The 12,473-nt window shown below is 46.9% G+C and overlaps 1 protein-coding gene across 1 annotated transcript; it reads left to right on the top strand.

Annotated features, from left to right (window-relative positions):
• Positions 1 to 9,529: 9,529 nt before the first annotated feature.
• On the top strand, positions 9,530 to 10,351 carry LOC144612129 (uncharacterized). Its single transcript, XM_078431690.1, has one exon. The coding sequence runs from the start codon at positions 9,530 to 9,532 to the stop codon at positions 10,349 to 10,351; it is 822 nt and encodes a 273-aa protein (XP_078287816.1).
• Positions 10,352 to 12,473: the final 2,122 nt, after the last annotated feature.

Here is a 12,473-nt window from a genome sequence, read left to right as displayed (position 1 = left end):
ATAGACAATAGGTGCAGGAGTAGGCCATTCAGCCCTTCGAGCCAGCACCGCCATTCAATGCGATCATGGCTGATCACTCTCAATCAGTACCCCGTTCCTGCCTTCTCCCCATACCCCCTCACTCCGCTATCCTTAAGAGCTCTATCCAGCTCTCTCTTGAAAGCATCCAACGAACTGGCCTCCACTGCCTTCTGAGGCAGAAAATTCCACACCTTCACCACTCTCTGACTGAAAAAGTTCTTCCTCATCTCCGTTCTAAATGGCCTACCCCTTATTCTTAAACTGTGGCCCCTTGTTCTGGACTCCCCAAACATTGGGAACATGTTTCCTGCCTCTAATGTGTCCAATCCCCTAATTATCTTATATGTTTCAATAAGATCCCCCTTCATCCTTCTAAATTCCAGTGTATACAAGCCCAATCGCTCCAGCCTTTCAACATACGACAGTCCCGCCATTCCGGGAATTAACCTAGTGAACCTACGCTGCACGCCCTCCACAGCAAGAATATCCTTCCTCAAATTTGGAGATCAAAACTGCACACAGTACTCCAGGTGCGGTCTCACCAGGGCCCGGTACAACTGTAGAAGGACCTCTTTGCTCCTATACTCAACTCCTCTTGTTATGAAGGCCAACATTCCATTGGCTTTCTTCACTGCCTGCTGTACCTGCATGCTTCCTTTCATTGACTGATGCACTAGGACACCCAGATCTCGTTGAACTCCCCCTCCTCCTAACTTGACACCATTCAGATAATAATCTGCCTTTCTATTCTTACTTCCAAAGTGAATAACCTCACACTTATCTACATTAAATTGCATCTGCCATGTATCCGCCCACTCACCCAACCTGTCCAAGTCACCCTGCAGCCTTATTGCATCTTCCTCACAATTCACACTACCCCCCAGCTTAGTATCATCTGCAAATTTGCTAATTGTACTTTTAATCCCTTCGTCTAAGTCATTAATGTATATTGTAAATAGCTGGGGTCCCAGCACCGAACCTTGCGGTACCCCACTGGTCACTGCCTGCCATTCCGAAAGGGCCCCATTTATCCCCACTTTTTGCTTTCTGTCTGTCAACCAATTTTCTATCCATGTCAGTACCCTACCCCCAATACCATGTGCCCTAATTTTGCCCACTAATCTCCTATGTGGGACCTTGTCGAAGGCTTTCTGAAAGTCGAGGTACACCATATCCACTGACTCTCCCCTGTCAATTTTCCTAGGTACATCCTCAAAAAATTCCAGTAGATTTGTCAAGCATGATTTCCCCTTCGTAAATGCATGCTGACTCGGAATGATCCCGTTACTGCTATCTAAATGCTCAGCAATTTCGTCTTTTATAATTGACTCCAGCATCTTCCCCACCACTGATGTCAGACTAACTGGTCTATAATTACCCGTTTTCTCTCTCCCTCCTTCCTTAAAAAGTGGGATAACATTTGCTATCCTCCAATCCACAGGAACTGATCCTGAATCTATAGAGCATTGAAAAATGATCTCCAATGCTTCCACTATTTCTAGAGCCACCTCCTTATGTACCCTGGGATGCAGATCATAAGGCCCTGGGGATTTATCAGCCTTCAGTCCCATCAGTCTACCCAAAACCATTTCCTGCCTAATGTGGATTTCCTTCAGTTCCTCCATCACCCTAGGTTCTCCGGCCCCTAGAACATTTGGGAGATTGTGTGTATCTTCCTCAGTGAAGACAGATCCAAAGTAACGGGTTAACTCGTCTGCCATTTCTTTGTTCCCCATAATAAATTCCCCTGTTTCTGTCTTCAAGGGACCCACATTTGCCTTGACTATTTTTTTCCTCTTCACGTACCTAAAAAAACTTTTGCTATCCTCCTTTATATTATTGGCTAGTTTACCCTCGTACCTCATCTTTTCTCCCCGTATTGCCTTTTTAGTTAACTTTTGTTGCTCTTTAAAAGAGCCCCAATCCTCTGTCTTCCCACTCTTCTTTGCTATGTTATACTTCCTCTCCTTAATTTTTATGCTGTCCCTGACTTCCCTTGTCAGCCACAGGTGTCTCTTACTCCCCTTAGAGTCTTTCCACCTCTTTGGAATAAATTGATCCTGCAACCTCTGCATTATTCCCAGGAATACCTGCCATTGCTGTTCTACCGTCTTCCCTGCTAGGGCCTTCTTCCAGTCAATTTTGGCCAGCTCCTGCCTCATGCCTCTGTAATCCCCTTTGCTATACTGTAATACCGACACTTCCGATTTTCCCTTCTGCCTTTCCATTTGCAGAGTAAAACTTATTATGTTGTGATCACTGCCTCCTAATGGCTCTTTTACCTCTAGTTCGTCCTGCCCGATTTCTGAATAGACTCTGTACACTTTAGCCAATGTTCACTGCCATGTTAACCAAAGACTGTTTTCTGATGTTTGACGCGTCACTTTAAGTCAGTAATTCCCAAAGCAGTGCTAAACTGGGAACAGCTGGCGTGACGTGTTTGTTCAGTGAGTGTCACTGACGTCGTTGGCCAGGAGACTGGTGCCGCTGGAGATTTCTCTCTGCTATAACAAGGGATGCCATGAGCATCTCATCACTCTTTCGGCAACAGTCCTGGCGTGTTGTATCACAGAGGAGTCGTCACTCACCGCGAACATGGATATCTCAATACTTGATCAAATAATGTCGATTTACTATCCGATTCTGGCCGCGGTTGGTGTTCCCGGTGAGTGGTTACTCACAGGTACTTACCGTGTTTATCACTCTTTTATCTGACATCCGTGATGGCTGCGCGCCGTATTGACCGCTTGTCTCACTGTTGGACGATTCTGTGTATGGTATTTAGCGAACGGTGACGTTGATGTTAAAATAACCACGTATCTTCATTCAAGCGGTAGTCTCAGGCAAGATGGTCCTGTGTTATGTTGACTCCAAAACGTCTAGCAGTGGAACTATGAACCTGCCGCCACTGTCCCGTCAGCAGTATCGTTGTGAATGCACAGTACATTCTGGTGGGTGGACTAATTAGAGTAACAGACTGCTGATCCCACGCTTTGTGAAATGCATCTTGAAGTAATCCAGTATAAGTGTTCGGGATAAGTGTTCAGATAATCCAGGAGCTGCCAGTTGTTACAGCACTGAGTGTAACTGTCCGGCTGCCAATTACTTTCTCGCTTTTTCCGGGAATAAAAATCAGCCGTTGAAGTTCCCGCCCGAGTGTGAGACCAGGGTTGTTGCTCTGCTGCCAGAGAAACGCTCCAGTTTCACTCCGCGCACTTTCTTTATTCACAGGCGGCGTGGAATATTTCCATATTTTGGAAATAATCCCCGCTGGCCTGGAGTGAATGCGAAAATGCTTGAAACCGTATGTCTGGGAGCATTTGTGGAAAGAGAATGAGTTAAAGTTTCAAATCTAAGTTTCTTTCTCGGGAAGCCAGGAAGGGAACAAACACGTTGATCTGAGCGGCAGTGATGTTGGAAAGAACAACGGCTGGAGTGTAACGAATGTCTGGAGCAGGGATAGGTTTTTGCTGAATGGATAATTGAACGACATTATCTGTGTAACGTGTTCCTAACCTTGTCGTCATGCATTTCGTGTGCGGTTTTACTGTTGGTGACGGTGTGAATTCAGGTGGATTTGTACAGTCCGGTCGAGTGGTGCCAGCCCAGGATATTCCAGCATTTCCAGTTGTTGGCAATATTTTCTGATTTATCTCAGATTTGTAACATCCACAATTTATTATTGACTTTCCCGCTGCCCCCTGGTTGTGATGCTCCGCTTTCTGGAACGGGGCCGCTTTAGCTTCTCCGCTTTAGCTTCTCCCTCTGTACCTGCCGACGTTGCTTGAGTTCGATCGTTTCTGGGGGCACGGATGACGGCCCGGCCTCGGGTCTGTTTCTGTTCCTCGTTACCTGTTGCTCTGTGGGGGGAACCCCGCTGTTCCAGAACGGTCGCATCAACTGACTGCGGACAGGTTGTTGAACCGTTGCCGCTCCGAGTGGTGACGCTGCTGCCAAAGTGGTGTGTGGTGAGGATGTCCGACTCTGTGATCATTGTCAGTGACAAAGGCAGTATGTGGTCCATTTGAAAATAGTCTTTGAGCTGCAGGACACTGGGGCTGGGGTTGACGACCGCAGTGAGCTGCAGGAAAGGTAATTTGATGGGATGTTGCGTTGTAACAGGTCCCCGCGGTCACTTATTGGTAGCTGAGAATTGTTGTTGATTCTTCTGCACGTCTCAGATTTCCCGACTTACTTACTGGCATGTTACAATTTCGTTATTTAACCTTCGTTTTACTGAGAATGTGCGGTGTTGCAGCTCGTCTGAGATGTGTTGATTTTGGTTCTTGTACAGGCGTGTGCAGCCCCCACTTGTTTCTTCCAAGTCATGACTGCCTTCTGTATCTCGTTCTGAATTTTCTTTTTCCACAGTCGGTACAGTAATGTAGCTGGTAGCTCTGTGGCCTCACAGATCAAGCGAACGAGCTCCGATCTTGCACTGCTTTTTATGATGTCGACGCATTCTATTCGTGAACGCATTTGTTTCCTCCATTTGCTCCGGTTTCCTTTCTCGACCCGGCATGTGCAGTTTGTTAGGTAATTAGCTGCTGTAAGTTACCTGTATGCCAGCAGAAGAATAGTAGTATTTGAGGTAAATTGTTGTTAATGTCGTTGAATTAAAACAGCATGATTCGAGGAAATGGTTGCTCGACTTTTGACACCTGATTCTGTGAGCCGAAGGACATGTATTTTATAAGCTTCTCGCTCCATGGCGCATCCAGGTAAATTATTCTGCCAACCAGCTTGTGTGTCCAAAGGAAACCAAGGTTAACAAGGCAGGCCATTCAGGCATTTAAATTTTTTTTTAAATCGCATCTTTTCCCAGAGCTGCGATATTCTGTTTGACTGGCGTAAATCACCAGTCAGGTTCCAGTTTGAAGATTGCATGTAGGTTCTGTCAGCACACTGCACCTATGGTGCTTGGCGCTGCTGAGATGAGTTCGGGCAATTAGGAATGGTTGGATAGAGCGGAACAACTTAAATGGGAAGCCGTTTATTTGGCAGAGAGCAGGCATTTCCAGTACGATGCGAGGAGATGGATGGTGATAATAAATTGATTCAGACATCGCGAACGGTCCAGAACTGTCCGCAGAGAGTCTGGAAGATGAAAGACTTAACTTACATGTAAAACCTCGAATGTGTATTTGCAAGCACTGATCTAAAAGATTATACACCCACGTTGCAAAGCCCGAATATTCGGCACAGGAACAATGAGCCAAATGGTCCGCATACACGTAGGAAGTTTTCTACGAATACACTAATACTATACTTGGAACTGGTTGATCAGAGAAATCCCGCTACAGATATGCATACCATATCATGGCCGTCTCCAATGGGATTTCCCAATCTTCTGCACTTGGTACACATAGAAACATAGAAACATAGAAAATAGATGCAGGAGGAGGCCATTCGGCCCTGCGAGCCAGCCGTTCATTGTGATCATGGCTGATCGTCCACAATCAATAACCCGTGCCTGCCTTCTCCCCATATCCCTTGATTCCACTAGCCCCGAGAGCTCTATCTAACTCTCTCTTAAATCCATCCAGTGATTTGGCCTCCACTGCCCTCAGTGGCAGAGAATTCCACAAATTCACAACTCTCTGGGTAAAAAAAATCCTTCTCACCTCAGCTTTAAATGGCATCCCCTTTATTCTAAGAATGTGGACCCTGGTTCTGGACTCGTCCAACATTGGGAACACATCGCCTTAAACATTCCCCTTTTCCCCTACCAACAGCTTCTTGAGTCTTTGCATTCACTAATAACTCTGGTGAAGCCGGAGTAAGCCTGGGGCTGAGGGTAGGCTCCAAGCAAGGATTATCTTTCGAACCCGATGGTGTACAAGCCCAAAGATCTTCGGAGGCGGCATTACAGGTACTGCAGATCAGGTGTCATTGAATGTGTATGTGACATTTTATTTTTCCTGCCGCACAAACAAACCAAGAGCAGAGTGGTTGGGGTACAGCTTTATACGATGTTCGCTAGCCCACATCTGCACTTCTGTGGGCACCTCTGGTCGCCACACTGTAGGAAGAACTTAACTGCTAGGTCGCAGGTGGCGAGGAGATCCATGAGCATGTTTTCTGAGATGGCAAAGTTTGGTAATGACGGGAGAGTCGATAGACTGAGTTTATTGTATTTTCACGAAAAAGACACAGTGAAGTCCCGACAAATGGACAAATTAAGGGGCATGGACAGGATACGTGCTATGAAACATGTCCCAAACAAGAGAGAACTATATCCAGAGGGCATTGGTTTAGATTAAATGTTTGAAATAATCTGATGAAGTCTCTTCTCATTCAGACTCGGAATCTAGGATGCGCCACTAAAGAGTTTGACGGAGTCAGGGACACCAAAGACATCAAGAGGAACACTCGAAACTCCAAGGCATGGAGACTACGGGTTCTGTGGGTACACCCATGTCGGTTTGGCTGTGATGGGTGTAATGGCTTGCTTCCGAGCTGTGGGAAGCTCTCCCTCTGGGGAAGGAACTGAAGAATGTGGTGGATGGAAGCGCTACAAAGTGTATTGACGGAAATGGGAATAGGGAGGTGGAGTGTGCGAGAACGGTGGAGACAGAGTGGAGAGCGTGGGTCGGGGTGTGGACTGCAGCGTGGGCATACACTGAATGCGTTGTACATGGAACAATCAGAGTGGTTTGTAGTTTCGGGACATCTGCTGTAATTCGACAGAACACTTCTGACTGTAGCATTTGCTTCCAGGTCAGATCATCCATAGTCAACCCGCAAATTCCCTGATCAGCATGACATAAAACATTACAATGGAAATCCGCACGATAAGCCACCCGGGGTTGCTCACTCCCCATTGTTATCTATCCCGACGTGCAGTCTGTCCCTCCGCTGTACACCCTACTCTAAACAGTCCGCACTGCACCTTCCCCCTGCATCTTCATCCCGCCCGCGGCTTGGCCCGGCCCAGTCCCAACTGCACCGTCACCCTGCCCAGTCCCCACTGGCACTTGACCTGCCCAATCACAACGATACTTTCACCCTGCCCAATCCCCACATTAACCTCACCCTGCCCCGTCCCCACTGCCACTTTACCCTGCCCGGTACCCACTACCCAAACATGACTGCACCTTATCATATCATATCATATATATACAGCCGGAAACAGGCCTTTTCGGCCCTCCAAGTCCGTGCCGCCCAGTGATCCCCGTACATTAACACTATCCTACACCCACTCGGGACAATTTTTACATTTACCCAGCCAATTAACCTACATACCTGCACGTCTTTGGAGTGTGGGAGGAAACCGAAGATCTCGGAGAAAACCCACGCAGGTCACGGGGAGAACGTACAAACTCCTTACAGTGCAGCACCCGTAGTCAGGATCGAACCTGAGTCTCCGGCGCTGCATTCGCTGTAAAGCAGCAACTCTACCGCTACCGCTACCGCCTTGACGCTGCCGAGTCTCCACTGCGCTTTCAACCTGCCCAGTCCCCACCGCACTGTAATTCTGCCCAGTCCCCACTGCCCGCTGACCATGCCCAGTGACCACTACACCATCACCCTACCCAGTCCCCACTGGCCAGTCACCCAGCCAATTCCCCACTTTCACCACATCCTGCCCATTCCACACTGTAACTTCACCCTGCCCATTCCCCACTATAAACTCACCCTGACCAGTCCCCGTTGTAACCTCACCCTGCCCAGTCCCCACTGTACCTTCACCCTGCCCAGTCCCCACTGCCGGTTGACCCTGCCCAATCACAATGTTAGGTATTGACCTTGAAGTGATGCCTTTCTTTTATGTGGAATGTATGCACGGATCTGCAGGCGGGTCATTCTGATATCGGTGGTGGCAAATTTGCCTGAGGGAATTCAGTGCTACACGACTCATCGGAATTTGGAAAGGTAAACACTGATTATAAATAGGGAGCGTGAGTTTGTTCCTGAGAAACTGTGTCTCAAGAATATGATTGAACTTTTCAAATAAATAACCAAGGGAATTAACTTGGGCATGATGGCTGACGTGTACTTTAGCCGTGGCTTTCACAGGGTCCCGCATGGTCGACTGACCTGGGAGGTTAGCGCAAATAGGATCCAGTTGGGAAGAATTAGATACAAAGTTGTTCCAGTGGTAGGAGTCGGGTGGTGACAGGAAATTATTTTAAACAAAATATAAATCATAGAACTGTCCATCACAAACCAGGCCATTCGGTCCACAATGTCTGTGTCGAACATGATGCCAAGGCCAACTCCTATTTGCCTGAGCTAACACATATCCCTCTATTTTCTGCAAATCTATTTACGTATCCAAATGTCTCTGAAACACCACTATTCGACTTGGCCCAAACACCAACCACCGCCCCCACCCTGGCAGCGTCCGGGCACTTAGCCTTTGTGTATTATGAAAATGGCGCTAACACCTTCCTTCAGCTTTGCCCTTCACATTTTAGATCTCTTCCCTCTAATATTTGGTTTTCCTATCCTGGAAATAAGGTTGCTATTTTCTATACTTCTGTTAGGTCGCCCAGCATCCTCCAGCATTCCAGAAACAAACAATCCAATTCTGTCCAACTTCTCTCTGTAGCCAATACCCTCTGGTCCAGGCATCATTCTCGTAAATCCTTGCACCCTCTCCAAGCCATCACATCCTTTCTGTAATGTGGCGACCAGAACTCAAGAACGGGGTAGAGAAGCCTTCGAAAATTGCTTTGAGGTTAGTCGACACTTAGCAGGACTGGAAACCGTTGGACGATTTCAAATTGAACTGTTATTGCCCCAGTTACAGACTCTGCCTTCACAAATTGTGGCGATTGTGTTTTTCGACCCAATATTTGAACCTTTTGATAGGTACATGGATAGGAAGGGTTTAGAAGGATCTAGACCAAACATGCGCAGGTGGAACAAAAGTAGATGAGGCATGGGCAAGCTGGGCCGAAAAGCCTGTTTACACGCGGAAGGACTTTATCACTATCTGTGCATTGTGCTCCAATAACGACAATTATCTTTCGGTAAGGAGGACAAACGGTCTATCCAGATTTGCCATTCCCAAAGAGGAATACTGTCAGCCTCTCGGCTATCTTCTGATTTACTTTGAGCCTGCAGATTATTCTCGCACACTGATCCACGCACCGCCACTGGCACACTTGTCATCTGCATTGCGAAGTCAATTAGAGCACCCAGCTAAGATACGGAATGATCTCTCGATTGGATTAGGTAACTGGTGCTACGAGGGAAAACACCCTTTCGCGCGGGAACCGACGGAAAGCCCGAGTCAGAGGAGAGGATCCAACCCGCATCCCGAGAGCTGTGCGGGCCACGTATCTTTTCATTATCTGTCTGCTGATATGTCTTGTAATTTAATTTATTCTGGAAACTCAGTAGTAAATGTCACTAGGAAATCCTTTCAGCTCAGAGTATTGTTCGTGAACGCCAGATAACATCCTTCGTTCGTTCTTTCGCAGTTAACTTGGTGGCGATTGTGATCCTGTCCCGTGGAAAGTGCGGTCTCTCCAAATGCATGACTCGCTACCTGGTGGCAATGGCAGCGGCCGACCTCATGGTCCTCATCATTGATGTCGTAATCGGGGCCATTGTTGTGATGTATTTCCCGCTGTCGTTCTTCACCATCACCCCCGTGTGCTCCATCAACTGGACCCTGACCAACGCAGCCACAACAATCTCTGTCTGGTTCACCGTGGGTTTCACGTTTGATCGGTTTGTGGCCATTTGTTGTCAGAAGCTGAGAACAAAATATTGCACCGAGCGAACGGCGAGTGGTGTTCTCGGAACGGTAATTGTTCTGAGCTGTTTAATAAACGTACCGTGGTATTTTACATTCGAATCAGCATATATTAACGACAATAAACCCAGAGGGTGTGACTTAAAACAGTCTTTCTTCACCTCACCTTCATGGACTGCGTTTGAGTTCTTGTACTTTACGGTAACTACTTGTCTCCCGTTCATTTTGCTTTTGTTGGTCAATTCACTGACCGCCAGGTACATTTTAGTCTCTGGTAGAGTCCGCAGATTGCTCCGGGGCCGCAACAGTGGAGAGAATGGCAAAGACCCGGAGATGGAAAACCGGAGGAAGTCCATCGTTTTACTCTTCAGCATATCAGGGAGTTTCATCGCGTTGTGGAGCACAACGCTTGTTTATGTTGTGTCTGAGCGCACTTTAGGCGCTGGCTACTTCGCAGAAAGTGATCTTCCGGCAATTTCGTTTATGCTCCAGCGTCCGAGTACCTGCACCAACACGTGTATTTATGTCCTGACCCAGAGAAAGTTCCGAGAGGAGCTGAAGAACGTGGTTAAATACCCCGTGAATTTCATTGTGAAATTAATCATATCATTGAAGCATTAGTATTCCCAGTCTAGTTATAAATATAGCAGAACATTAAACAGATGTACGCATCTTAAACCGACCTTTTCAGGAGGTATCCGGGTGTGCGAATTATGTAATTCAGTAGCTGCCATTTACAACCAATAAATCAGCATCTGCAACTCCTTTCTACACAATATAATCTCAATGTTGTCCAAGTGCAGCAAAACTGGATATTGTAAGTCACGGGATAACAGAGCGCAGTCACATCACCTTGTGCATGAATCACACAGGAAACAGGTTGTTTATAGTGACCGGGAATAAACTATTCTGATCACTTCTGATAACTGTCTCCTTGTCGCTGGGTGTCCGATGGGTGGGTGGAATGGTGCTGGGGACCGGGTTCTCAAAGGGGATATAAAATGTTGGTGTCCCCTGGAGCGTCTATATATATGAGAATAATTAGAATATATATGGATGCTAATAATGAGAATTGGTAAGGACACGGGTGACACAATCTCATCGTTGCTGAGGTCACCCTTCTCTCAGGGGAGGACGCAGTGGTGACCCCCCCCCCCCCCCCCTCGGATGTAGGAGACAACGATTTCTCATTCCGCAACGTTCGGCAACGTTGAGATTTGTCTTGGTGGAGAATCTGTGATTTGTGAAATAATTTAAGTTTTCCCCCCTTCGATACCGGTGAACAAACTGGCTCCGTGACTGGCGACAATGCCCCGAATGCATTGAGCGACCCCCCTCCCACCCCTCAACCCCACCCCGAGGGGATGGTGACGCGGTCCGCCTAAAATGTGAGATAGAATAATGTCAAGATGCCCTTGTAGCGTGTTTGACTTGTATTATCCGTCTGTTGTTGAATAAAGTTGACACGAACAAAATTAATGTTATGACTAATGAAATAATTGGTTCCCATTTAGTAGATAGCATATTTTCGGAAAGTTGTATCTTAGAAAAAACAAAAGTTGTTTAGTGCACACTATAACTGTCGGCTAAATCTGCTGTGAAGTCAGAGAACTGGTGGGCAGTTTACTGCCGCCATCTCTCCATGATATCGTACAATAAAGTCTCGAAGCAAACCTGCAAAGTCTCCGATTTTTATTTTCGTTTAATTCCCTCAAAATTAATTTCTTCCACAGAATTTGACGTCGTCGGAGGATCCCAAATGTAACGGGATTCGAACGAATACAAGTGGGAAATAAAAGGGCCATGAACGAAAGGGGGACAGGGGGGGGGGGTCTTCCCAGAGAGGAGGGAGAGCCCCTGGTCAACTCAGCTTGTCTGGCCGGTGACTCACGCTGAGCCAAGAGGCCTGTGGGATGAGGCGGAAAAGCGTGGAAGATTAATTTACTCACGCTGGGCGTAGAAGCAGGTGCCGTAGAGCGGGCTATAAAAATTGAAAAGTGACTTTGAGGTTTGCGGACTGATTAAAACCGGTGCTCGCAAACTGTGAATAGTATATTATAAGGAATTTTCCGCGGAAACCTAACTTTTGTTTTACAGACTTGTGAAAAGAATATTGGACGCAACAGTAATCGATCGGAGAAATCTGATCCTACTGATAGAGGGAGGCTTGATGAAAAGAAACAGGTGGTCCAGGAGGGAATGATGCAGATAAGAGAAAACATTGCCAAGGTGATTAAAAAAAGACCATAAGGCACCGGGAAAAGGTAGGAGATCCCATTGTTCCACCGGGATCGCCAGCAGATCTGGTAATAAAAAACAACGGAGATGACCAATGTCCGGTACATTTTTGCGGTAATCTAGCTGATCGATCAAATGGAGATTGGCCGGATGGGGGAAGTTATAAACTGTCTCTGTCCTCCTCATTTCTAAAAAAGAAATGGTTTGGCGAGATGGGAGCACAATTAATATTTGCAGTGGTATTGTTATTAGTTATAGTTGGAGTGATGTGTATACCTTTAAAATTGATGGAAATAAAAGGAAATGGACGAGGATGGAGAAAAGACACCAGCCCCTGAAGGAGGGAAAATGTGTTAAGCAGAAAGAGGGGAATGAGGGACCTGTGCCTATAATACCAAAGGATGTGGCAGCAATATATTCCCCGACTCCCTGTGGAGAAGGCACCCCGAGTAGAGGATGAATTTGATGATCTGTTGATGATGGCGGCTGCATTTCGCCCGCAACA

This window comes from Rhinoraja longicauda, chromosome 43, assembly GCF_053455715.1.
Source record: "Rhinoraja longicauda isolate Sanriku21f chromosome 43, sRhiLon1.1, whole genome shotgun sequence".
Lineage (NCBI taxonomy): Eukaryota > Metazoa > Chordata > Chondrichthyes > Rajiformes > Arhynchobatidae > Rhinoraja > Rhinoraja longicauda.
The sequence above is the reverse complement of the archived record's forward strand: the minus strand, read 5'-3'. Positions and strand labels throughout refer to the sequence as shown.